This window comes from Stegostoma tigrinum, chromosome 3 (genome assembly GCF_030684315.1).
Source record: "Stegostoma tigrinum isolate sSteTig4 chromosome 3, sSteTig4.hap1, whole genome shotgun sequence".
NCBI classification, from domain to species: Eukaryota; Metazoa; Chordata; class Chondrichthyes; order Orectolobiformes; family Stegostomatidae; genus Stegostoma; species Stegostoma tigrinum.
In genome coordinates, this window is record NC_081356.1 from 132,886,220 (window position 1) to 132,913,181 (window position 26,962).

At 44.0% G+C, this 26,962-nt stretch overlaps 2 protein-coding genes across 11 annotated transcripts in view; both read left to right on the top strand.

Annotated features, from left to right (window-relative positions):
- The window catches only part of LOC125449501 (uncharacterized), a 50,429-nt gene extending 32,850 nt beyond the window's left edge, over positions 1-17,579 (top strand). For 4 of the 10 annotated variants that reach the window (XM_048525310.2, XM_048525347.2, XM_048525339.2 and 1 more), the window contains 7 exons: positions 3,643-3,682; positions 5,639-5,700; positions 9,249-9,296; positions 16,291-16,344; positions 16,434-16,475; positions 16,977-17,029; positions 17,302-17,579. In XM_048525310.2, the coding sequence (XP_048381267.1) occupies positions 3,643-3,682; positions 5,639-5,700; positions 9,249-9,296; positions 16,291-16,344; positions 16,434-16,475; positions 16,977-17,014 (284 nt within the window). In that variant the 3' untranslated portion in view covers positions 17,015-17,029; positions 17,302-17,579. Of the gene's footprint in view, positions 1-3,642; positions 3,683-5,638; positions 5,701-9,248; positions 9,297-16,290; positions 16,345-16,433; positions 16,476-16,976; positions 17,030-17,195; positions 17,276-17,301 lie in introns of those variants that run through there. The other 6 variants (XM_048525325.2, XM_048525316.2, XM_048525333.2 and 3 more) reach the window with 6 other exon arrangements.
- A 5,192-nt stretch (positions 17,580-22,771) lies between these two features.
- LOC132206012 (uncharacterized) overlaps positions 22,772-26,962 on the top strand; it is a 102,466-nt gene continuing 98,275 nt past the window's right edge. The window contains exon 1 of the mRNA XM_059645018.1: positions 22,772-22,806. The gene's annotated coding sequence lies outside the window, so the exon portion shown is untranslated. The remainder of the gene's footprint in view (positions 22,807-26,962) is intronic.

Here is a 26,962-nt window from a genome sequence, read left to right on the forward strand (position 1 = left end):
TGACTGAGAGTATTCCACAATGAATTATTATTTGTGCTTCCAGTAGCATTTACCTTGCAACAGTTACCAATATGATACGGTTATAGTGCTCGAAGAGATGGTTTTGAACGTATTAATTTTGTAAATAAATTGGATTTTTCTGAGATTTACTGGAATAGTACCAGATTTGATCACCTTCAATTGCATGGAGAGAGTGGAGAAGCTGGATTTGTTCTCCTTAGAGCAGACAATATGGGAACATTCAATAGATTTGTTCTTCTTGAAGGCATTTGATAAAATATATGTGGAGAAGATGTTGCCACTGGTAGGGAAGTCAGAGGACACAGAGTTTCTTCACAAGTACTGTTTTGCTCTTCAGTTGTTTGTATGAGCCTTCTATGTCTTATTTCATATTGTCTAATATAATATTTCCTTTTCTCCTGCTTGGCCCACATCACTTTAACCTTCCTTAAATCACCTCCTTCCGCAAGTCCCCATGCGTTTGGGCAAGGCCAGTCCAACATCTTTGCTTTTCTTGACAATATTTGGTGTATAAGATTTTGAAGGGGCTAATGTTCATGTTACTTTGGTTCCACCCATTCTACTAACATCATATGCAATTGGTCATTGGTGCTTTCAGAGGGAACACCTGTATCTATACCAGTCCCTAAAGTCCTATTAATTATTTCTGTTTAGAATGTAATTGCATTTATTACTATCATGAAATGAACTAAGAATGATGCCTGATCAGAGATGATGGGAACTGCAGATGCTGGAGAATCCAAGATAACAAAGTGTGGAGCTGGATGAACATAGCTTTTGTTCTCCTAAGGAGCTGTTTGGCCTGCTGTGTTCATCCAGCTCCACACTTTGTTATCTAAGAATGATGCCTCTTCTGTAAAGACTCTACAGTGGTGCACCAGCATCATTATGTGGGTCATGACCACAGTATATAAAAAGAAGGATTGATGAACTACCTCAAACAAACCCTATGTGATAAAGGTGGCAGATTATCACAAGTTGTCACCAGTGGAAATCAGGGTCATTCCATAAAACTAAATATAATCTTTCCTCCTCCGCTGTCCTGAGAAGTTCTTTGTTGCTCTCATATTCTCTCCAAATAACCAAATAACCCACACCATTCTTCTACACAACTACATCATACCCAATTCTACCTGATGTTATTACTGGTGAAATAAAAGCAAAGCACTCTAGATGCTGGAGAAACAAATGCAGAGAGTGCGGGAAAAACTCAGGTCTGGCAGCATCTGTGGAGAGTTTCCCAACTGGACTCCTGAAAACAGTCCCAACCCTAACGCTAACCCTAACTAGACTTGAAGCTAACACAGTTCTTCTCTCTGTAGATGATGCCAGACCTGCTGGGTGCCTCCAACATTCTCTGCATTTGTGGCTACTACTCAAGTCAGGTCTTGGAATGATATCTGGCTTGACAACTTCTAACTTGTTCTTTTTAAAAATTTAATGTGGTGCTCTTTCACAGAAACTTGAGAACATAAGATTTGACTTTTTACTCAAAGGAAATCAAGATGAACCTAACTAGCTATCAACATGTAACACAGTTTGAAAAATTTCAAAAATAGTCAAAAGATAGTCTAGTCGATCCCACAACACGAGATGTGGGTGTCACTGGCTGAACGAACATTTGTTTACAATCCCTAATTACCCTCAAACTGAGTGGCTTGTTTAAACAAAAACCAGAAAGTGTTAGTGAAACCCAATAGGTTTGCCTGCATTTTTGGACAGAAAACAGAATTCATGTTTCAAGTTCAGTGACCCTGCCTTGTTTGGTCATTTCAGATCGCAGCTAAGGAGGTTGGGGTGGGGGTATTTGTAGGCCTAACCAGGTAAAGTCAGCAGATCTCATTCCATAAAGAACATCAACGAACCAGATACATTTTTATGAAAACCAGCAGTGCTTACATGGCCACCATGAGACTAGCTTTTAATTCCAGATTTTATTGAGTTAAAATTTCACCATCTGCCACGATAGGATACAAAACCATGTCTCCTGAATTAGGTTCTGAGTTACTAGAGCAGTGACATTTTCTTTACACCACTATTTACCACTTCTGCAGGGATTCCTTTGCATCCTTTGGCTTTTCTTGATTCCAGTTCTTTTAAAGTTCTTAAAATTTCACTCTGCAGAAATCAGGTTTGAAACATCTGAGAAATGTCTGTGCTTTCTCTGGTTCTAGTTTGTTGACTTACTATCTCTATCACACAGAAGTATTTGGTTTACCCTTTTCTCTACAGCCTCTTGAGGACATGGTGGCGTACTGGTACGGGCACTGAATTAATAACCTAGAGACCTTGATGAATGTTATGAAGACATGTGTTTGAATCTCACCATGGCCGATGGCCAAATTTGAATCTGATGAAAAAAGTATTGAATTGAAAATAGGTTTAATGTTGACTATATGAGAATTGTCATTAATACCAACACTGCTCACTAATGTTCTTTAGGGAAGGAAACTTACCACCCTTACCCAGTCTAGGTTACATGTCAGTTCAGATGCAATGTGGCTGATTCTTGATTGCCCTCTGAAATGGCCTAGAAAGCCATGCAGTTAAAGGGCAATTGGAGCTGCATTACAAACGTTGGCCAAGCTGACACCCATGAATGAGAAATAGGTTTCTATAAGCAGTGATCTAAAATGCACTGCCTGAAAGGGATGTTGAGTCAATGGTAACTTTTAAAAAAAGACTGGATGCATACATTATTAGAGGATCATGGAGAATGGTCATGGGAATAAAACTAATTGGCTAGATCTTTCAATGATCTGACACTGTGCTGCAGGATTCTTTTGAAATTAACAAGCCATTTTATTAAATCAAAGTTACAGGCATGTCTAAGGAAAGAAGAATAATTTTGGACTGATAACAAAGTGTGGGGCTGGATGAACACAGCAGGCCCTGTGTTCATCCAGCCCCACACTTTGTTATCTTGGATTCTCCAGCATCTGCAGTTCCCATTATCTCTGATCACAATTTTGGACTGAACTGATATTAGGCCAACCAGTCTGGCAGTTGGTGTTTTGGATCAGCTTCCTGCTATTGGGAATGTGGCTTGTCCAATAATTGATATCAAATTGAGCTATATAGGCCACGCTTGATGAGGAGAAACCAGCTGTCATAAAATTGTTTCTTTTTATTCATTCACGGGATGAGAGCATCTCTGACGAGGCAGCATTTATTGCCCATCCTTAATTGCTCAGAGGGCCATTAATAGTCAACTGCATTGCTCCAGGTCTGGAGTCATGTGTAGGTCAGACCAGGTAAGGATGGCAGTTTCCTTCCTTAAAGGACATTAGTGAACCATTTGTGATTTTCCCTAAAAATTAGCAATGGGTTCACAGTCATTGTTAGATTCTTAACTCCAGATATTTACTAAACGCAAATCCTACCATCTGCTGTGGCTGTCTTCAAACTCAGGTCCCCAGAACATTATCTGGGTCCCTGGATTAACAGCCCAACAATAACGCCACTCCACCATTGCCTAGATTCTAGACATATTCATCCCTTACTTGTATAGTATTGTTGAAAAGGGACAGTTCTGTCTAATACCCTTCCACTAGTGGAGGCTGTGTAGTGCATTTGTTCATGGTTTAACTAAATATTTACTAATAATTTTTATTTCTTTAGGGTATTCACAGAAAATAGAGCAGACTACATCTTTGAAAAGGTAGAGTAATCGGTAATTGGTATAAATGCGGGTGTAGAAATGCTTTGGTTCAGGGTTGAACATCTCTTGCTCACAGACAGAACGCAGCCTCTTGGTGATGAGGAGCTTAATGTGGTTTGTCATTTTACGAAACTTCTTGAACACTCAGTGTGGGAAAGTGATCTGAACAGGTCAAGATGGAAATGACAGGTTGACATTTGAGTGGTTAATGGTGACACATGCAGTTATTCACTTTGTGAAAAACAGAAAGGCAGGGTATAATTTAAATGGTGATATATTGGGAAGTATTGATGTACAAATGGATCTAGTTGTCCTTGTACACCAGTCAACGAAAGTAGACAGGCAGATGAAGCAATTAGGAAGGCGAATGATATATGGTCATGATTGCAAGATGATTTGAGTTCAGAAGTAGGGATGTCTTACTGCAGTTATACAAGGCCTTAATGAGACTACAACCAAATAGGTTCATAGAATTCCTGATGTGTGGAAGCAGGCAATTCGGCCCATCAAGTCCACAATGTCCCTCTGAACCCCCTACCATATCCCTGCATTTCCCATCCTAAACACAATCGGCAATTTAACATAGCCAATCCACCTCACCTGAGCATCTTTGGACTGTGGGAGGAAATCCACGCAGACACAAGAAAAGTGTGCAAACTTCACAAAAAAACAGTTTCCCAAGGCTGGAATTAAATGCAGGTCCCTGGTGTTGTGAGGCAGCAGTGCGAACTGCTGTGCCACCATCGAGTATTATGTGCAGTTTTGGCCTAACTCCCTAAAAATGGATAGGATTGCCACAGAGGAAATGCAGGCTTCTGGGATGATACAGGGGATGGCAGGACAGTTTTATGTGGAAAGATTGGTTCAACTGGGCCTGTTTTCTCTGTGGTTTAGCAGGATGAGAGGGGATCTGATTGAAACATATAAAATTTGAACAGGCCTGCACAGACTAGATGCAGAGACAGTGTTTCCCCAGACTGCAGATTCTAGACTGGAGACACAGTTTCAGAATATGGGGCTTTAGGACTGAGATGAAGAAAAATTTCATCACTCGAACTGCAGTGAATCTGTGGAATTCTGCACTGCAGAAGACTGTGGAGGCCAAGTCACGGAATATATTCAAGAACAAGATAGATATCTTTTTAGATTTTAAAGGCATCTAGGGGTATTGGGAAAAAATGAAGGAATTGTTATATATGATCAGCCATGATCATATTGGATTGTGTAGCAGTCTCAAAAGGCCAAATGACCTATGCCTGCTCCTGGTTTCTCTGTTTCTAATATTGTTTTCCAAATGCCATCTGCTTGTAAATTTCAAGCTTCAGATTCATTTGAGATCTCCTATCTCCAAATTAACCTGGAATTCACCCTCAGGTAAAACAGAAGTTGTTGCACATTTTTAAACCTCCAAGTTGCAATAAATGCTTTATGGAGAGAAAGATTTTTGGTATATGGTCATGATTTACCACTTGCAGTGAGTGTTGAAGATTTCTAAGCCCTCTAACGTCTTCCAAAATTACAGCAGATGAGAAGCCCCTGCAAGGATTTTGCTCTCATCTCCAATCACCTCCCTCCTTGGTCTGTAAATTGTTGCTTAAAGCTGAGCCAGAGCTTCCTGGAATCTTCAGTCACTGTGATTCCTGAGAGTTTCTGCAGGCCTCCCTGTGTTACAGCTGCTGACTACACCGTGGGTTCCATGGGTGCCAGCCACATTCTGGTGCCGAGGGAAGACTGTTTCTCGTGACGGCATATTCAAGGATAACAGTTCTGATTGCATTTAAATCCGAACATCTGTGATTTCTAACAAGGTTCAATGGATGAACTGTGTTTATCACCTTTTGGAATCTGGTTTCTGTGTAACTAGACCAAGAGGTGCAGACAGAATGCTCTTTACTGTGACCTAGGAGAATGCAATTAATTTCCTCAAAACATTCATGTTCCATGTGTGTTTTTCAGGAATGACCCAGGTTTGTCCAGCATTCCCAGGACTGATGAGGCCCAACAGCCGCCTGCTCCAGGTACTGACTGTACTCTAACTGACAATCAATGTTCATTTCAGACACTGCAACAGAGAGAGTGTGAAGCATCAAAACAGTGAGAATCCTGGACAGATATTCAGGGGCAGACTTTCACTTTCACTGCCCAAGTGATGAAGTGATTACCAAGTTTCAAATCATTGAAAGTATCAGCATGAAAAACTGTGGGCTTCCATACAGAGTGGCTGTCCTGACAAATAGTCCAGAATACAAAAGAGGAAAGAACTAAAACAAAAAATCTGTGGAGAAAAAACTAGGCAAAGCATGAGACCTTAAGATGGACAAGTCCAGATCACCTGAAGCCTGGGCATTAAAAGAAGTGGTTGCTGAGATCGTAGATGCATTGAGTGGGATCTCCCAGCGTTTCTTCTGAAAGAGTCCAGCAGATTGGGAAGTAGTAAATGTAAAACATTTCTTAAAGAATAATGGGAAATCAAAGACACAAGTTAATTAACCTATAAATTTGGGTTAAAAAGTGCACCATTTTAAAGTGCTTTGCAAAAGAAGCCAATGCAAGGTGAGAGAAAAACATTTTCACTCAACATGTAATTTCTTTGTGGAACACATTGTCTGGAATTGTGGTGGAAGCAGGTTCAAATGAAGCATTCAAGAAGGCAGTGGATGACTAAGTGGAAACAATATCTCGGATTATTAGGAAAAAGCAGTTAGCACAAGTCAAAATATTCAAAGAGCCATTTGACACAGTAGGTTGAATGGCTTTCTTCTGCTATGTAACAAATCTGTGATTCTGCACCTCTGTGATAGTAGGATATCTCAACATTGGATTAACTCAGTGGATGTAACTTTGGTTAACAGAAATAGTGTTTAACTAATTTACGAGTGTTTTTGAGGAAGTAATAATCAATATGGATAAAGAGAAACCAGTAGATGGGATGTACATTCATCACAAGTGGACTACTACAGAGATTAGCCCTTGGACCTCAATATTTTACAATCTTTATCAATGACAATTAATTCATGGGCCAGATGAATGGAATGGCCACTACACTTCTTCCAATGACACCAACGTATGCAGGAAAGTAAGTTGTTCAGAATAGTTAGAATGTCTGTGAATGGTATTGGCAGTTTAAGTGAGTGGGTAAAAATTTAGTGGATGTAGTACAATGTGAGAAAATATGATGTTGTCTATCTTAGCAGAAGGAATCAAAAAGTAGTGCCCTATTTAAATGGAGAAATATTGCAGAGATAAGAGGTTCAGAGGAATCTATGAGTCGCATAGTTAGTGCTTATTGCAAGGACATTGGAATATAAAAGAGGGAAAGATTTACTGTAGCATACAGGGCCTTGGTGAGACCACATCTGCAGTGCTGTGTACACTACACAATCTTTCTTTGAAAAAAGAGTATAGACGAGAAAGAGACAGTTCAGGAAAATGTTGACTCGGCTTATTTGGGATATGCATTACCCTATTAGGTAATACCCTTTGACATTACCCAATGCTATCGCTGCTCCTTAACAATCAATGGTGATACCATCACTAAAACACCCGCTTTCAACATCTTGGTGTCAATGGGATTGCCATTGACCAGAAACTCAACTCGACTCACCACATAAACACAGTGGCTACATGAGCAGGTCAGAAGCTGGGAATATTGCAGTGACTAACTCACCTCCTGACTCCCCAAAATTTGTTCATCATCGACAAGGCGCAAGTCAGTAGTGTGATGGAATACTCCCCACTTGCCTGGCTGCTTGCAGCTCGAGCAAACTCATGAAGCTTGACGCTATCCAGGACGAAGCAGCCCACTTGACTGGCACTAACATTGACATTGTGAGTCAACCCACAGCAGGTGGACTGCAGCAGTTCAAGAAGAGGCTCACCATCACCTTCTCAGGGCAGCTAGGGACAGGCAATAAATGCTATCTAGTCAGAGACTCCACATTACACAAATGAGAATAAGAATGAGGAAAGGTTGGACATACAGGGCCAGTACCAATTGGAGGTCTGAAGAATGAGCAACAATTCTATTGAAACATATAAGATCCTAGGGGATATTTGACTGAGCAGAGGGTGAGGTGATGTTTCCCCTTGTGACCTAGAAATAGGGAAAAAAGTTTCAGAATAAGATTTCGCCTTGGAAAAAAATGTTCTACCTGACTTTTGACATTTATCTGTGGAATTCTGTCAGATAGTGGTGCCCAAAATTGTAAGTGGCTGGACAGGTAGACAGGGAGAATCTATTGCCTCTTCAAAAAGGGAAAAGAATGAGAGGGTGTAGATTTAAAGTGATGTGCGAATGGAGCAAGGGAAATGTGAGAACAGATTGTTCACCCAGTGAATAGTTAGTGTCTGTAAACATGCAGGCAGGGTCAATTGAGACATTCAAGAGGGTCATTGGATGATTATTTGGATGGAAATGGTGTGCAAGGAGATACAGAGAAAAGGCTGGAGATTGGCCCTAAGTAATGATACTCATTTGAAGACCTGGTTCAGACAAGATGGATCAAATGGCTTCCTTCTGCAGTGTAACAAGTCTGTGATTTTGAGAAACCAATGGAGACTGAGTCATTGAATCCATCCAAGGTACGGTCAGAAAGATCTTTGATGGATAATAAAATCAAGGGCTATGGGACTCAGGAAGGTGGAGTTGACACTGTTCTATTGAAACATACAAGATCCTGGGGGTATTTGATTAAGCAGAGGGTGAGACGATGTTTCCCCTTGTGGGGTAGCCTAGAATTGCCATGATCTAATTGATTGGTGTAGCAGGCATGAAGGACTGAATGGCCTAATCCTACTCCCGAATCTGATGTTGCTGTGGAGTCTGGCTCTGTTTGCTAAATTATTGGCTTGGATTCTGTCTTCTGTCTCTGTTGTGATTTACGTTCCATCTGCATGCTGAGGTTGGATCCAGAATGAGGCTCCATTTCAGTGTCAGCCACCTCAAATTACTGGCTATAGCTGGTTCGGATAGTGTATGGGAAGGTCTGCAGTGTTAAACAAAGCACATCTATGTGCTATCATATACTGTTCTTGTAAAATGTGGATTTCCCAACAGTTACCACAAATGAATAAAAGGAAATCAGTGACCATTAGGAAATTTTGGATGTCATGAGGTCACGAAAGATACAAGTTCTTTCCTTCCTTATGATGTAAAAATGCAAAAAAAAATTGTGCACAAGGTCCCACAAACAGCAATGCATTCATTCAGTTAACCTGTGTGTTTTAGTGATGTACGCTGAGGGATGTGTGTTGGTGAGGACACAATGATCTGGGTTGAGGGATGAGTGACAAAGACACAAATAGAGGGCTCCTCTGTTCCCCTTTGAAGTAATACATGTGGAATTTTTCACATCTACCTGAGAAGGCAGGCTACAGTTACCTTTAACATCTCCAATGGTCCTGCTCCAAGGTCTCAGCTTATATTTAATGTTATAGCACTTGGAATGGAATTTGAACCCACAGCCTTTTAACTCAGTGTAGTATGAGGTGCCCACTAAGCCATTGCTGATATCTAAGGAAGAATCTGCTGATGAATGTCCCCTTATCATTCCTGTTTGTGTTACAGATCAGGACGGTTCTAGCTTCTATGTTGAGATTGACAACAACAGAACAGGTAAATGGCTTCACTTCATGGTTTTGAGCTGCTGCCTAATTGATATTCAGATTCCATCATTGAACCAACAGAACTTTTTGTCTTTGTTAAAAGTGGCAAGAGATTCACCTTCGTGATTTAGAAGACCGTGAGTCGATGTTTGCTTTTATATTGAGAAAATATAGAAACAAAGAAACCTACAGCACAGGAACAGGCCCTTTGGCCTCCAAGCCTGCGCCGATCAAGATCCTCTGTCTAACCTGTCATCTATTTTCTAACGGTCTGTGTCCATTTGCTCCCTGCCCATCCATGTATCTATCCAAATATATCTTAAAAGATGCTAACGTGTCTGCGTCTACCACCTCCGCTGGCAACGCGTTCCAGGCGCCCACCACCCTCTGTGTAAAGAACTTTCCACGCATATCTCCCTTAAACTTTCCTCCTCTCACTTTGAACTCATGACCCCTGGTAATTGAGTCCCCCACTCTGGGAAAAAGCTTTTTGCTATCCACCCTGTCTATACCCCTCATGATTTTGTAGACCTCAATCAGGTCCCCCTTCAATCTCTGTCTTTCTAATGAAAATAATCCTAATCTATTCAACCTCTCTTTATAGCTAGCACCCTCCATACCAGGCAACATCCTGGTGAACCTCCTCTGCACCCTTTCCAAAGCATCCACATCCTTTTGGTAATGAGTTTGAGATCACTCCCATTCCACCATATCTTTATGAGCTGATTTCATGATGGGTCTGGTTTCCTGAGTAGGGTGTTTACTGCTGCACTGGGAAACTGTTCAATAATGTGTGCTTCCCTGACCATCAGAGATTCATCCCAAATAAGAACTCCCAGTTCAGTTTTAAGTGACCATAAATTCTCCCCTGACGAGCTGCTACATGACATGAGCCCCAACCAGTATCATTCCCTTGGTATGGATTTGTTAAAGGACAGCCATGTCTGACAAGCTGGATTGATCTTTTTAAGGAGTAATGAAGGATGCTTGATTGGGTATTACACATTGTCCATCAACATGGTTGTTAGCAAGCTCTTTGGTAAGGTTCCGCATGGTTCACTGGTCACAAAATCAAAAGCTCATGATATCCAGAGGAAAGTGGCAAGTTTGACCCAAAGCAGGAAGGAGGGTTTAGAGTTAGAGGGTGGTTTTGTGACTGGGATGCTATTCCTAGTGAGGTCCCATATTGCTCAGTACCAAGTCCCTTCCTGTTCAGGTTATATCGATGGTTTAGACTTGTATGTACATGACATGATTGAGAAACAAGCAGCAAAAGCTGGAGAAAATCAGCATGTCTGGAGAAAAAAAAAGGAATGAAAGCAGCAAAACAGGGGTCTTAGGGGTACTTGTGCACAAAGGATGTAGAAGAGGTTTGGAGGGAGGCAGACCTGAAACATCAGCTTTTGTGCTCCTGAGATGCTGCTTGGCCTGCTGTGTTCATCCAGCTCCACACTTTGTTATTATGTAGAAGAGGTTTACCAGATTGTTACCTGGATTGGAATATTGTAGATATAAGGAAAGGTTGTACAAACTTGGACTGTTTTCACAACAGCATTGAGGATGAGGAGTGACCTGATAGAAGTCAATAAAATTATGAGTGGCATGGATAGGATGAATAGTTGGAGTTTTTTCACAGCACGGAGATGTCAAATACCATGTGATAGAGGTTTAAGGTGAGAGGGGAATTGTTTGAGGGAGATGTGAATGGATAGTTTTTTACACAGAGGGTGGTTAGCATTTGGAATGCATTGCCAAGGGAGGTGGTAGAAACAGATACGTTAGCAACATTTAATTGTCATTTAGATAGGCACATGAACAGCAGGGACAGAGTTGAATGGACCTTGTGCAGGCAGATGGGATCAGTTTAAAATGGCATCATGGTTGGCACAGACGTAGTGGACTGAAGCACTTGTTCATGACCATGCTTTTCTACATTCTGTATTCTGTTTTGAGAGAACTCAATAACCAGGCAGCATGAGCTTGCAGTAATTGTTGGAAGGATTGGAACGGAGTTGAGGAGTAAATTTATCTCTCAGAGAATTTTGGGTTTGTGGACATCACAGAAAGGGCGTTAGAGGCAAAAACTTTCATCACATTTAAAACTCACTTGGATAAGCACTTGAAGAACTTGAACATTCAGGGATATGGGCCAGGAGCTGGAAGGTGGATTGATCTGTAGAACTCTTTATCAATCAGCACATACATAATGGTCTGAATAGCCTTCTCTTGTTCTGGAAACCTTTCAATAAATTAACAGAAATTGCTGGAGAAACTCAGCAGGTCTGATGATAGTATAAGGTAGTAGTGGAGGTTAAATAGACCTTAGGTTTAGGATAAAAGTTCGGCACAACATCATGGGCCAAAGAGCCTGTACTGTGCTGTACTGTTTATGTTCTATGTTCTATGTCTCGCAGCATCTGTGGGGAGAAAGCAGAGGTAACATTTCAAATCCAATGGCTCTTCTTCAGAACTGTTTGCTGGTGGGGAAAGGTGGTATATATGCTGAAGACATGGGTGGGAGAGGGAAGAGGAGCAAGCTCATAGAACATAGAACATAGAACAGTACAGCACAGAACAGGCCCTTCAGCCCACAATGTTGTGCCGACCATTGATCCTCATGTATGCACCCTCAAATTTCTGTGACCATATGCACGTCCAGCAGTTTCTTAAATGTCCCCAATGACCTTGCTTCCACAACTGCTGCTGGCAACACATTCCATGCTCTCACAACTCTCTGTGTAAAGAACCCCCCTCTGACATCCCCTCTATACCTTCCTCCAACCAGCTTAAAACTATGACCCCTCGTGTTAGCCATTTCTGCCCTGGGAAATAGTCTCTGGCTATCAACTCTATCTATGCCTCTCATTATCTTGTATACCTCAATTAGGTTCCCTCTCCTCCTCCTTTTCTCCAATGAAAAAAGTCCGAGGTCAGTCAACCTCTCTTCATAAGGTAAGCCCTCCAGTCCAGGCAGCATACTGGTAAACCTCCTCTGAACCCTCTCCAAAGCATCCACATCTTTCCTATAATAGGGCGACCAGAACTGGACGCAGTATTCCAAGTGTGGTCTAACCAAAGTTTTATAGAGCTGCAACAAGATCTCACGACTCTTAAACTCAATCCCCCTGCTCATGAAAGCCAAAACACCATATGCTTTCTTAACAACCCTGTCCACTTGGGTGGCCATTTTAAGGGATCTATGTATCTGCACACCAAGATCCCTCTGTTCCTCCACACTGCCAAGAATCCTATCCTTAATCTTGTACTCAGCTTTCAAATTCAACCTTTCAAAATGCATCACCTCCATTTATCCAGGTTGAACTCCATCTGCCACCTCTCAGCTCATCTCTGCATCCTGTCAATGTCCCGCTGCAGCCTACAACAGCCCTCTATACTGTCAACGACACCTCCAACCTCCATGTTGTCTGCCAGCTTGCTGACCCATCCTTCAATCCCCTCATCCAAATCATTAATAAAAATTACAAACAGTGGAGGCCCAAGGACAGAGCCCTGTGGAACACCACTCACCACTGACTTCCAGGCAGAATATTTTCCTTCTACTACCACTCGCTGTCTTCTGTTGGCCAGCCAATTCTGTATCCAGACAGCTAAGTTCCCCTGTATCCCATTCCTCCTGACCTTCTGAATGAGCCTACCATGGGGAACCTTCTCAAATGCTTTGCTGAAGTCCATATACACCACATCCACAGCTCGACCCTCATAATAGATGGAATAAAAATGAGATGGAGCCCAGAGACACAGAACGAAGATTAGATGGTCAAAAATCTGGACCATAGTATACCATTGGAAAAAGAAACACTGATAACGAGGACAAAAAGTCAGTGAAAATGGTTTGGCTATGCTGAAAACACGCCATATCATGACAGGGATACCAAGGTGTAGAGCTGGATGAACACAGCAGGCCAAGTAGCATCAGAGGAGCCGGAAGGCTGACATTTCAGGCCAAGACCCTTCTTCAGAAATGGGGGAGGGGAAGGGCATTCTGAAATAGATAGCTAGACAGGGGGAGGTGGATAGAAGGTGGAACAGATAAGTGGAGAAGAGATAGACAGGTCAAAGAGGCGGGGATGGAGCCAGTAAAGGGTTTGTGACCTGGACCATGGGACTGTGAGAAAATTGGAAACCCTGCTCCCTTCATAACTTCACGCTTCTCAATTGGTAATCATCGAATCAGGAATTCCTGCATCACTTTAAAAGGACATCTGAATCATCCCACTTTGGTGAATGCAGAAAAATCAATTATGATCTTCTTATCCTGAGAACTTCAATCAAATCACCCCCAAACCTTCCAGTCCAAAGATATACAAACCTAATTTGTGACAGAACTACTTGTAATTGAACTGTGTGAGACCAGATATCTTGATTCCGCACCACATTCTTTCTCAGCTCAAACTATACCACCCAAAATGTGGTGCCCAGAACTGCTCGCAAGTTGAAAAAGGCATAAATTAATTATTCTCCCCAGATTCAAATTTCTCCACAGCAGTGGGTCTGTCTCTCTAATATACTCATACACATACAATCCATTGAGACTCCATCTTGCCTCCAATTCTAGTTCCTCCATATCCCTTACAGTAAATATAAACTCACCATAATCCCAGAGGGTACAACGCTGATCTCTCATTTGAGAGAGCGGACTGGTAGGTGGTTTAAATTGACTATAATAAGAAAAGCACCGGTGCCAATGTTTTCAAACTCCAAGATTCTAAGAATCCCATATAAAACTCTTCAACTCTCTTTCCCCCTTCTAAGTCGCTCCTTAAGACATGCCTACTGGAGAACCACCTGTCCAAATAACTCCAAATACAGTTAGATGTCTGATTCTTATGGAGATCATAGAATATTTTCCAATGGTCAAGCTGTAATGTAAATACAGGAGATAATGGGAACAGCAGATGCTGGAAAATCCAAGATAATAAAATGTGAGGCTGGATGAACACAGCAGCCCAAGCAGCATCTCAGGAGCACAAAAGCTGACGTTTTGGGCCTAGACCCTTCATCAGAGAGGGGGATGGGGTGAGAGTTCTGGAATAAATAGGGAGAGAGGGGGAGGCGGACCGAAGATGGAGAGAAAAGAAGATAGGTGGAGAGAGTATAGGTGGGGAGGTAGGGAGGGGATAGGTCAGTCCAGGGAAGACGGACAGGTCAAGGAGGTGGGATGAGGTTGGTAGGTAGGAGATGGGGGTGCGGCTTGGGGTGGGAGGAAGGGATGGGTGAGAGGAAGAACAGGTTAGGGAGGCAGAGACAGGTTGGACTGGTTTTGGGATGCAGTGGGTGGAGGGGACGAACTGGGCTGGTTTAGGGATGCGGTGGGGGAAGGGGAGATTTTGAAGCTGGTGAAGTCCACATTGATACCATTTGGCTGCAGGGTTCCCAAGCGGAATATGAGTTGCTGTTCCTGCAACCTTCGGGTGGCATCATTGTGGCACTGCAGGAGGCCCATGATGGACATGTCATCTAAAGAATGGGAGAGGGAGTGGAAATGGTTTGCAACTGGGAGATGCAGTTGTTTATTGCGAACCGAGCGGAGGTGTTCTGCAAAGCGGTCCCCAAGCCTCCGCTTGGTTTCTCCAATGTAGAGGAAGCCACACCGGGTACAGTGGATGCAGTATACCACATTGGCAGATGTGCAGGTGAACCTCTGCTTAATGTGGAATGTCATCTTGGGGCCTGGGATAGGGGTGAGGGAGGAGGTGTGGGGGCAAGTGTAGCATTTCCTGCAGTTGCAGGGGAAGGTGCTGGGAGTGGTGGGGTTGGAGGGCAGTGTGGAGCGAACAAGGGAGTCACGGAGAGAGTGGTCTCTCCAGAAAGCAGACAGGGGAGGGGATGGAAAAATGTCTTGGGTGGTGGGGTAGGATTGTAGATGGCGGAAGTGTCGGAGGATGATGCGTTGTATCCAGAGGTTGGTGGGGTGGTGTGTGAGAACGAGGGGGATCCTCTTGGGCCGGTTGTGGCGGGGGCGGGGTGTGAGGGATGTGTTGCGGGAAATACGGGAGACGCGGTCACCACACCCGGCACCTTCCCCTGCAACCGTAGGAAGTGCTACACTTGTCCCCACACCTCCTCCCTCACCCCCATCCCAGGCCCCAAGATGACATTCCACATTAAGCAGAGGTTCACCTGCACATCTGCCAATGTGGTATACTGCATCCACTGTACCCGGTGTGGCTTCCTCTACATTGGGGAAACCAAGCGGAGGCTTGGGGACCGCTTTGCAGAACACCTCCGCTCGGTTCGCGACAAACAACTGCACCTCCCAGTCGCAAACCATTTCCACTCCCCCTCCCATTCTTTAGATGACATGTCCATCATGGGCCTCCTCTAGTGCCACAATGACGCCACCCGAAGGTTGCAGGAACAGCAACTCATATTCCGCTTGGGAACCCTGCAGCCTAATGGTATCAATGTGAACTTCACCAGCTTCAAAATCTCCCCTTCCCCCACCGCATCCCTAAGCCAGACCAGTTCGTCCCATCCCCTCACTGCACCACACAACCAGCCCAGCTCTTCCCCTCCACCCACTGCATCCCAAAACCAGTCCAACCTGTCTCTGCCTCCCTAACCTGTTCTTCCTCTCACCCATCCCTTCCTCCCACCCCAAGCCGCACCCCCATCTCCTACCTACCAACTTCATCCCACCTCCTTGACCTGTCCGTCTTCCCTGGACTGACCTATCCCCTCCCTACCTCCCCACCTACACTCTCTCCACCTACCTTCTTTACTCTCCATCTTCGGTGCGCCTCCCCCTCTCTCCCTATTTATTCCAGAACCCTCTCCCCATCCCCCTCTCTGATGAAGGGTCTAGGCCCGAAACGTCAGCTTTTGTGCTCCTGAGATGCTGCTTGGCCTGCTGTGTTCATCCAGCCTCACATTTTTTTATCATGTAAATACAGGATTCTGTTTTACTGTAAGATTCTTTGATTCTAGAGTCAGAAAGCTGATGAGGTAATGCAGTTTTAGAGTGGATACTGTTTGTATTACAGCTCAGCCTGATCCGTGTACCTATGCCAACATCGTGTTTGACAGTAACAAAAAAGGTAACCTTCTACAATTTTTTTTTCTATATAGTGATGTTTCTAAACATTTAAAATACATCCCTTTCACTAAAAAGATTGTTCTCTTTCAGCTCAAGATGGCAAGATTCTCTCAGTTACTGATTCAGAAGAGAGTGAGTCAGTTTTTTCCTTTCAAAATCCTAATCCTCTCCCATTCCACTGAAGCCAATTCTCCCATGTGAGAGACAGTGCCAGTTGGGGCTGGGTGATCTATTTCCTTGTTATCAGAGTCCCTGACTCTGGGTGGCTGGATCATGGAATTTTGATCACATGACCTCCAAGCCTGTTTCCCTCACCACAATGCTGTTGGTCAATCTGTCCATCTTCATTTAGGCGTAGCTTTTCTGCACCAATCGGAAAGCAAACAAATTCTGCACTATCCCATTGAATGATATTTGACTGTCAGTCAAAAAAGCTTGTCTCCCACAATGTGTTTGTAAAGGTCATAAAGAGAATGAGGGGCAAAATGTACAACTGTTGGAGTAATATTTCCCTTTCCAGTAATTACCTTGATACTGAGGAGCTGATGTTGGGGTAAATGTTCCCCATTTTCTATAATGACCCACAAACTGAAATTATAACCATAATCAGCACTAACTTCTGTCTCTTTCAAGCAGACGTAACCTATGCAGCCATTGTGAACACATGTTAGGAGTGAGCATTCACAGTAAGTATTGAACCTGTGTGACTGAGGCTGCACTGTTCCCCAGATCAAATTCAAGGAGCATCATGAGATTCATCAGCTCCTAAACATGACATAATTATTCTTCAAAAGTACTTTTTATATTTTATAAAGTCTTAGCCTTTTTATCTTTCTGCTTTTTTGTAATGAGGACTGGAATAGATCAGAATTGTTGGAAAGCCAAGGATTGCTGAAGGATTACTGCATATCCTTGAAAGCAAGTAAGCTGACACTCATTGTAAGTCTTGTTCACACAGTTGCTGGCTCAAACAGTAACAGAAGAAGGTGCAGACAAGCTGGAGACAAAGATATGTACAAATGGAGATTCAGCCAGAAAATTATAGCTGATTGGTCATGGACTAATGACAAGTAATCAATGACAAAGACCTTCTTGCTGCCAACAACTATGTGATTTGTTCCTGGTAACTGAACATCTTTTGGATGTAAACAAAACAGGGAGAAGCTATCAGACCTCCACCAGCTGAGGAACTTTTCATCATCAGCTATGTTCCCTGAAATAAAAGATACCATAAATCTGTGCAAAATCAGCTTAATTTCTTTTCCTTCAGCAGTTGCTGGAAACTCTGATCTTTAATTGATAAGCCATATCTTTAATAAGCCACACTGTATAAACCAGTGACCGCATCTGGAGAAGCAGCTTTCTGATCAGCACAAGAATCATCTCAGCAGATCCTTTGAATAGGGACAACTGAAACTGTTTTCCCTCCTCCCAAAGAACAAAGTTTAGTTTCTGTCTGTCTGTCTGTGTGTGTGTGCACGCGTGCGTGCGTTTAATTGGAAGTTAATGAGGATCTTGGAAATTTAACAAGTGGTGTTATATTTTGGTCATTATTTCTCTGGAATTAGAGTCTATTTACTTGTGACAAATAATAATCCTTGTAAAGCACAGAAACCTGGTCTGAGCTTTCTGCCAACCCAGATCTAAAACTCAGCTAAATTAGGGAATTCTGCGAACTTCTTTAAATACTTTAACTTTTGTGACAACTCCAGGAATAGTGAGGCATGATGCCCAACGTGCTACCTCAGTGAGATGTAACAGTATCCATCAGGGCCCATACACCAGGCCTTGTCATCACATGGGCTGCTAGCACAAATAACCCATTCTCAACCGCTAATGGTCTCCATGAGCAGCAATTCATTCCCCTACAGTGACCTTTACATTTAGTTCCTGTCTGACCGTGTCTGTGTCTGAGTTCTGAAGAAGGGTCACTGGTCCTGAAATGTTAATTCAGCTTTCTCTCCACAGATGTTGCCATTGTTTTCCAGTAGTTTCTGTTTCTGATTTCCAGCATCTGCAGTTCTTCGGGTTTTAACTTGCATCTCAGACTGATCACTAGCTTTCTTACCACTTGCTCAGTTAGCACTGACGTGCATCCTCACAGAATCCATCCTTTACCAGGCCATGTTATGCCATGTCAGGCCATGCTTGCTGTGCCAGGCCATGACTGCTGGTGTGTTGCTGCTTCAACCAGGGATGAAGGCTCTTAGTCCTGCTGTATTAATGTGCTGTGCAGCACAAACACACAGGAAGGCTCCTCGTCATTCTCGTCAGTCAGGATCTATTCAGCTTGCAGGGACATCTTACTGTACACCACAACCTGAGAATTCAGTCTGACACCTACAGCATATGCCAGCTGCCCACACAGCAAACACACTGCAAGTTTCAAAATAAAAAATGAAAGAACTGTGGATGCTGTAAATCAGGAAACAAAACAGAAATTGCTGGAAAAGCTCAGCAGGCCTGGTAGCATCTGTGAAGGAAAAATACAGAGTTAACATTTCGGGTCTGGTGACCCTTCCTCAGAGCTGCAAGTTTTTTCAGCCAGATGGGCATGTCAGAAACTGGGTGGAGACTTTGTCCTTAGTCCAGTCAAATTGACGCATTCTCTGCTCAGGCCAAGCACCGTCAGCAAATCTGCCTGACTACAGTCCACGGACAGCGCAACAGTCACTGCTTTGGAGCCAGGAGCAGCAATCAGGAGAATCTTGTGTTGACAGTCTGGGAGAGGTCGGGGTCCAGTCAGTCATGTTCTGGGGGCAGTTCGACAAAGTGGATCAGAGGTCTGGGGTGAATATGGTCTGAACGACTGATCCATTACTTATTCTAGAAACACCATGATGGAATCACAACTGAAAAGGGTGGAGGAATTGAGGCCTGGGTGGGGAATAGTAGATGCACTTGTGGATATGGGAACAAGAACACTGACTGTTGAGGGCATCCCAAGGTGGATGGGGGAGGAGGGTGAATGTGGAACAGCACTGAAGGGCATGGTAGGCTATGGGCGGGTAATTGATGTTGACAGTGACCACCATTGTGGCCTCCACAGGGAGCACAGAGGGGCAGAGTGGACATCATTGAGGTGTAACATCGGGCTCAGGGGGCGGGGTGCAGGGGTTGTTGGCAAAGTACATTGTGATGGGTCTTCATGTGGGAGAATGGGTGGATGGGGCTGTCGGGGTAGTGCAAGTTAAAAAGGGAATGTGGAGGCTTGAGACCGTGCACCTGGTAATCTGGCAGAACCCAGTGCTGACGGTGTCCACTGTGAGCTGCATTCCCTGCCAGCAGCTACTGTTCCCTAGATGTGAATTGGAACTGGAAAATGGCTGGGCCTGTGGTGCATGACGGATGGAGTCAAGGTCACTTAGATGGTAAAAGCCTGGAATTCACCTGTGCTGGATGCCAGGACATTGAAGGGTCAAGTACATGAAACAGGTGTTAACGTTACATTTAATTTGTAATGATTTTGTTGTCCATTTGCAAATCATGCAGAGTGAACATGGAGAGCAGTCCACTGCTAGTCACAGTCATTTGTACCTCGCCATCAGTGGTGCCAATTGAACACTGACATTTCAATGATGCAAAACCTTATTGCCAAGGACTTGAAAAAAGGCAAATGTTGGACAAAGGTGAACCATTATTTGTGTAACATCTGATAGTGGTGTCATTATCTGTCATGCAAGTCTAACTATAGTGTATCCTGAGGAGATAGTGCGGGTGTAAGGAATCTGAGTCTTTCAGCGATTTTCCGGTGAGTGGCAAGTGGATTCAGGGATAGCCCAAGGTAAAACCAGGATAGAACTGGATGTGGGGTATACCACAGGGGTGGTGTAGGTAGTTAATGAAATGCCTCTGGTAAGATACAGCGGAAAATCTCACCGCTGCTGTAGCAAAGATGTTGTTAAAATTGAAAGGGTTCAGAAAAGATTTAGAAGGATGTTACCAGGGTTGGAGAGTTTGAGCTGTAGGAACAGGCTGAATAGGCTGCGGCTATTTTCCCTGGAGCATTGGGCGCTGAGGGCTGACCTTATGGAGGTTTATAAAATCATGAGGGGCATGGATAGGGTGAATAGTCAATGTCTTTTCCCAGGGTAGGGGGGTGTAAAGTTAGAGGGCATCAATTTAAAGTGAGAGGGGAAAGATTAAAAGGGACATAAAGGCAACATTTTCATGCAGAGGGTGGTGTGAGTATGGAATGTACTGCCACAATAAGTAGTGGAGGCTGGTACAGCTACAACATTTAAAAGGCACCTGGATAGGTATATGAATTGGAAGGGTTCAGAGGTACATGGGCCAAATGCTGGCAAATGGGACTAGATTCAATGAGAATATCTGGTCAGCATGGATGAGTTGGGCCAAAAGGTCTGTTTTTGTACCGTACACGTTTATGACTCTGTGGTCCTCACAGTGAGAATCTCTAAAACTTCCGAGACAACTTGTACACGGCCAAAACAATGTAAGATTCAGCTCTAAAAGTTAACCACATTGTGTAGGACTAAATCCAGACACAGACCAGACCTGGTAAGGACAGCAGAATCCATTCTTTGAAGGACATTCATGAACCTGTTGGCAATAAATGCTGGGCTAACCAGCAACATCCCACATCCCATCAAGACATGGGAAAAGTTTATGAAAAATTTTTCGGAATTCCAGGGATACCAAAGTGATCCCTTTCTCCATGCTGATTGTTACTTCCCTAAATAACTCTTCTAAGTGAATCAAACACTATTTCCCTTTCACCAAATCATGTTGACAATGCCTGCTTGCATCCTGATTATCTAAGTACTGATGCCACTGCCCTAATAATGGATTCCTGCATTTTCCCAATGACAGCATAAGTCTTGAACACTTTCAGCAAATTACTCTTCATTATATTTTTGACAACCCATGAAATCAAATTAACTTAAGCAACAGCCCTTGAAAGGCTGTGTAAAAATAAAAAAATCAAATCTTCAAAGGAAGTGCATTTATTATAATTAAAATGTCATTCCCCTGAATGATGCACTGCAGCTCTTGCTGTACCGAGCATTCAAATCAGGCTGAACACATACCTGTGACCATTGCAATGTGTCTTTTTACGCTTTGTTTGGAAATAACCAATATAAGTTTAAACAATGAAACCAAACTTAAAGTTAACAGGCCAGCAAAGGAGCTGGAACATAATAAAACGTTTCAGTGTAATTTTAGAATTGAAAATGTTGTTGTGAGTGGAGTTAATGGACTCTAGCCCTGGAGCTGCCCAACTGTCTGAGGACAACATTTTGACACGGAAATGTTTCTTTTGAGTTGTTGTTCTGAAAAGACAAATAAAACTAAAGAGCCAAGTTAAAAGTTATCAACCTCCTGAAGGGGATTGTTACAAAATAGAAGAAAATCAAATTTAGAATTAAGTTTAAAATGTCATTGTGGGTGGGGATAGTGCTCTCCAGCCTCTTGTCGTGTCCAGCAGTCACATTTAGCATTTAGCACAGACATAGGAAGCTTGTTGTAGTTGTCAATCATCCTCAGTTGACTCAGGAAGACAGCCTTTCTCAGGGGATTCTGGTACAGTCAGCCGACTGCAGCCTCTGATATGCCCTGGCCCTTTTCGGGCCAGTCAGAGAAAGGATGCTCTCCATATAAGGCTGATGAGTCGAATGATCAGCAGCACACCCTCCGATTTGACTCTTTCTGTTCTATTATGGGCTGTTTCGCTCCTGGACTGAGGGAGAGGCAGGTAAAAATGCTAAAAAAAAATTTGATGCAGCTCAGACTTAGCCAAAAAATAATACAAGATACAGCCCGAAGCACCGGGGCTCTGAGAATGAAATTGTGGAAACTGCAGAAATGGCATGCAAACCACACACTGCAGATTTTATTATTCTGTTAAATCTTGTGTTTGGTTTTAAAAGCAAACCAGACTCACTGAATTTGTATCTTGATGAACTGGCCAGAGATCTGTCACCCTGGGTCAACGCTTATCCCCATGATGTGTGTTCAGGACAGAAGATCCAGGACAGCAGCCCCATTTGTGCCTCTCGTCGCACTCCCTTCAGTAATGTAGAGGAATCTGGGCTACCAGAGAGAAGGAGCTAAACTCTTTATCTGATCCTGTGCTGTCCCTGTCCTGGGATTGTTTGATGGGAACAGTTTTGAGGGATCTTTATTTTACATTTCCATTCAGTTTTAAAAATGTAGGAGCAGCCTCACTCTGTATGTTACCTTGTGCTGTGCCTGCCCTGGGGGTGTTTGATGGGGATAATGTCAAGGGTGCTTTACTACAGGTTAATTTCAGTTTTAAAAAGTAGAAGGAGCTTTAGTCTGTGTTTAACCTCCTGCTGCCTCTGACATAGTAGGAACTGCAGATGCTGGAGAATCTGCGATAACAAGGTGTAGAGCTGGATGAACACAGCTGGCCACGCAGCATCAGAGGAGCAGGAAAGCTGACGTTTAGGGCCTAGACCCTTCCTCAGAAATGTCCTGGGTATGTTTGCTGGAGGCAGCATTGAGGTAGTTTTACTCTGTCTCTAAAACTGTCCTGCTGCAGGTCTTGGTGTGTTTGATGTTGACACTGATGATTTTGAGAAGTGCATTTGAAGTTGATGTAACATCTTTTCTCAACAGTGGCTGTGGTTTGTGCTTCGGTTTTACAACAGCTTTGTCTTTCTTTCAGATGCCACTTACAGTACACACACTTCCTATTTGTTGTTCATATGATGTAAAGTTGACCAACATTACTTTGGCAAGATGTCAAGTAACTTCCATATTTTTATGCAAAGCACGAGAGTAAGCGAGCGAGAAGGGTGAAATGGTGAAGTATTGACAATGAGGTCTCTCTATGTTTGTCTCTCTGCAGCCCTCCTCTCAGTCTCGGTGAGGGGTTACAGTAAATACTTTCTAATACTGACCTTTCAAATCTATTTTGTTGATCATGTAATTGCCTCCTCCTTGATGACCTGTCTGCTGCCTGGCATTTAATTCCTAAACCTGTTGCTGTTTAGCACAAGATAATAAAATGTGAGGCTGGATGAACACAGCAGCCCCAGCAGCATCTCAGGAGCACAAAAGCTGACGTTTCGGGCCTAGACCCTTCATCAGAGAGGGGGATGGGGAGAGGGAACTGGAATAAATAGGGAGAGAGGGGGAGGCGGACGGAAGATGGAGAGTAAAGAAGATAGGTGGAGGGCAGAGTATAGGTGGGGAGGTAGGGAGGGGATAGGTCAGTCCAGGGAAGACGGACAGGTCAAGGAGGTGGGATGAGGTTAGTAGGTAGGAGATGGAGGTGCGGCTTGGGGTGGGAGGAAGGGATGGGTGAGAGGAAGAACAGGTTAGGGAGGCAGAGACAGGCTGGACTGGTTTTGGGATGTAGTGGGGGGAGGGGACGAGCTGGGCTGGTTGTGTGGTGCAGTGGGGGGAGGGGATGAACTAGGCTGGTTTTGGGATGCGGTGGGGGAAGGGGAGATTTTGAAGCTGGTGAAGTCCACATTGATACCATTGAGCTGCAGAGTTCCCAAGCGGAATATGAGTTGCTGTTCCTGCAACCTTCGGGTGGCATCATTGTGGCACTGCAGGAGGCCCATGATGGACATGTCATCTAAAGAATGGGAGGGGGAGTGGAAATGGTTTGCGACTGGGAGGTGCAGTAGTTTGTTGCGAACTGAGCGGAGGTGTTCTGCAAAGCAGTCTCCAAGCCTCCGCTTGGTTTCCCCAATGTAGAGGGAGCCACACCGGGTACAGTGGATGCAGTATACCACATTGGCAGATGTGCAGGTGAACCTCTGCTTAATGCGGAATGTCATCTTGGGGCCTGGGATAGGGGTGAGGGGGGAGGTGTGGGGGCAAGTGTAGCATTTCCTGCGGTTGCAGGGGAAGGTGCCGGGTGTGGTGGGGTTGGAGGGCATTGTGGAGCGAACAAGGGAGTCATGGAGAGAGTGGTCTCTCCGGAAAGCAGATAGGGGTGGGGATGGAAAAATGTCTTGGGTGGTGGGGTCGGATTGTAGATTGCGGAAGTGTCGGAGGATGATGCGTTACTGCAGTTCCCATTATCTCTGTCATCTACAAAATACCTTGCAAGAACTGTGACAAACACTACATTGGACAAACTGGCAGGAAGCTAGCCACCAGGATACATGAACATCAACTAGTCACAAAAAGACATGGCCCACTATCACTCGTATCCTTACATACAGATAAGGAAGGACACCACTTTGATTGGGACAACACATCCATCCTAGGACAAGCCAAGCAGAGACATGCACGAGAATTCCTAGAAGAATGGCATTCCAACCGGAATTCCATCAACAAACACCTTGACTTGGAGCCAATCTACCATCCCCTGAGAAAAAGAACAGGAAATGACATCACCAACCCAAGGAAACCTAACCAGATAAATAGAAAGCGGGACATAACACCAGCGCTTCGTCGGAGGCTCACTGATGATGTTACCTAGAATGGTGACGAAACGTCTGAAAACTAACCTTCCAGCTCATCGAGCAAACTCACATCCAGAACCTCAACCTGAGCTACAAATCTTCTCAAAACTCGCTTCCATCTCTATAACCATCACTGTAAAAAAGAAATCTATTTCACTCATGTCCTTCCTTACCTGGTCTGATCTTTATGTGACTCCAGACCTACAGCAATGTGGTTGACTCTTAAATGCCCTCTGAATGCCTCACTCGGTTGTGAACAAGGAGTAAATCCAGGAGTGCAAATGAAGCTGTGGCTGCAAAAACAGGTCGCAGGCTAGGAATCCTGTAAATGAACGCATTTCATGACTCCAAAGTATATTGAGCTGTCAGGACTGCAATGGAATACTACACACTTGCCTGGAAGACAGCCGGGAAATTTATTATTGTGCTGTCACCATTGCTGGGTCAACATCCTGGAACTCCCACCCCAACACCGTGGTCGGAATAAGAATAACGGCAACATGTGCTTCAGTAATGTGCCAACACTTCCTCCACTAGCCCCTCCCAAACTAGTGACCTCTATGACCACAGTGAAAATCAGCAGCAGATACCCACCATCCTGACTTGGAATTATATTTATCTTTAATTATTCAAGGGGATGTGAATATCACATGCTTGGTCAGCCTTTATTAGACATCCCCAATTGCCCTGGAGAAGGAAATAGTGAACTGCCTACTTGAACTGCTGCCTTCCCTCAGGTGCAGGGACACTCATGATACAGTTGGCAAAGGAGTTCCAGATCTCTGTCCAACTGACACTGAAGGAATGGTGAAATATTTCCAAATCAGGATGGTGAGTATCTTGCAGAGGAGCCTGTAGATGGTGCACGTCATGTTCATCAGTGACATCCATCCCCACTTCTGACCTTATGGTGGAGGGAGAATCATTGATGAAACAGCTGAAGATGATTGGACCTAGGACAAACCCCTGATGGACTCTTGCAGAGATGTCCTGGGGCTGAGATGACTGGCATCCATCAACCACAGCCATCTTCCTTTGTGCCAGGTATGACTCCATCCAATGGAAGATCTTCCCCGATTCTGATTGGATTCAGTTTTGTCAGAGTCCTTGATGCCACACAACCACTCAAGTGTGGTCTTGAAGTTAAGGGCAGTCACTCACACATTCCATCACTTCACAGTGGACTGATGGGGCGGTAATTGGCCAGGTCAGACTCTCATTACTTTCTACATACAGGACATTCCTGGGCAATTTTCCACATTGTTGGGGCAATGTCATTGTTATAGCCGTGCTGGAACAGCTTGGTGTACTAATTGTTCACCATCATTCTGGACTGCATATCCGTCTGATCCATTGGTTATGGGATGGCTCTATTGTGTGCTGTTCCTGCCGTTAGACAAGCAAGTAGTCCTGGAGAGTGTAGTTTCAGCGTGTTGGCATCACATTTTTGGGTATGTCTGGCGTTGCTCATAACATACCCACATATACACTTCGCTAATCTCCCAGCCTGATGGGAATGATAGGGTGAGGGGTTAACTCGGATTGTGAGGTTACAGATTATGGTTAAATGGGCTTATAAATATCATCCTTAAGTTTGGGCAACTCCTTTCTTACTGCATACTACTGTGCCTCCACCTCTGCTGGGTCAGTCCTGTTGGTGGGACAAAGGACAAGGTAACATACAGGGGTGGTAACAGTGGTGTCTAGGATATGGTAAGTTATGATTCTGTGAGTTTGACTATGTGAGGCTGTTAGGTGGCCAGTCTGTGAGACAGCTCTTCCACCTTTTGCACTAGTTGCCAGATGTTAATAAGGAAGATGTTAATGAGGAGGACTTTGCAGAGTTGACTGGGTTGTGTCTGCTCTCATTGTTTTTGGTGCCACAGTCAATGTAGAGTGGTCTGATTCCATTCTTACAATACTGCTATTCCTTCAGTGTTGCTGGGTCAAAACCAGGGAACTCCAACCCTGATAACAAAGTGTGGAGCTGGATGAACACAGCAGGCCAAGCAGCATCTCAGAAGCACAAAAGCTGATGTTTCGGGCCTAGACCCTTCATCAGAGAGGGGGATGGGGGGAGGGAACTGGAATAAATAGGGAGAGAGGGGGAGGCGGACCGAAGATGGAGAGAAAAGAAGATAGGTGGAGAGGAGAGTATAGGTGGGAAGGTAGGGAGGGATAGGTCAGTCCAGGGAAGACGGACAGGTC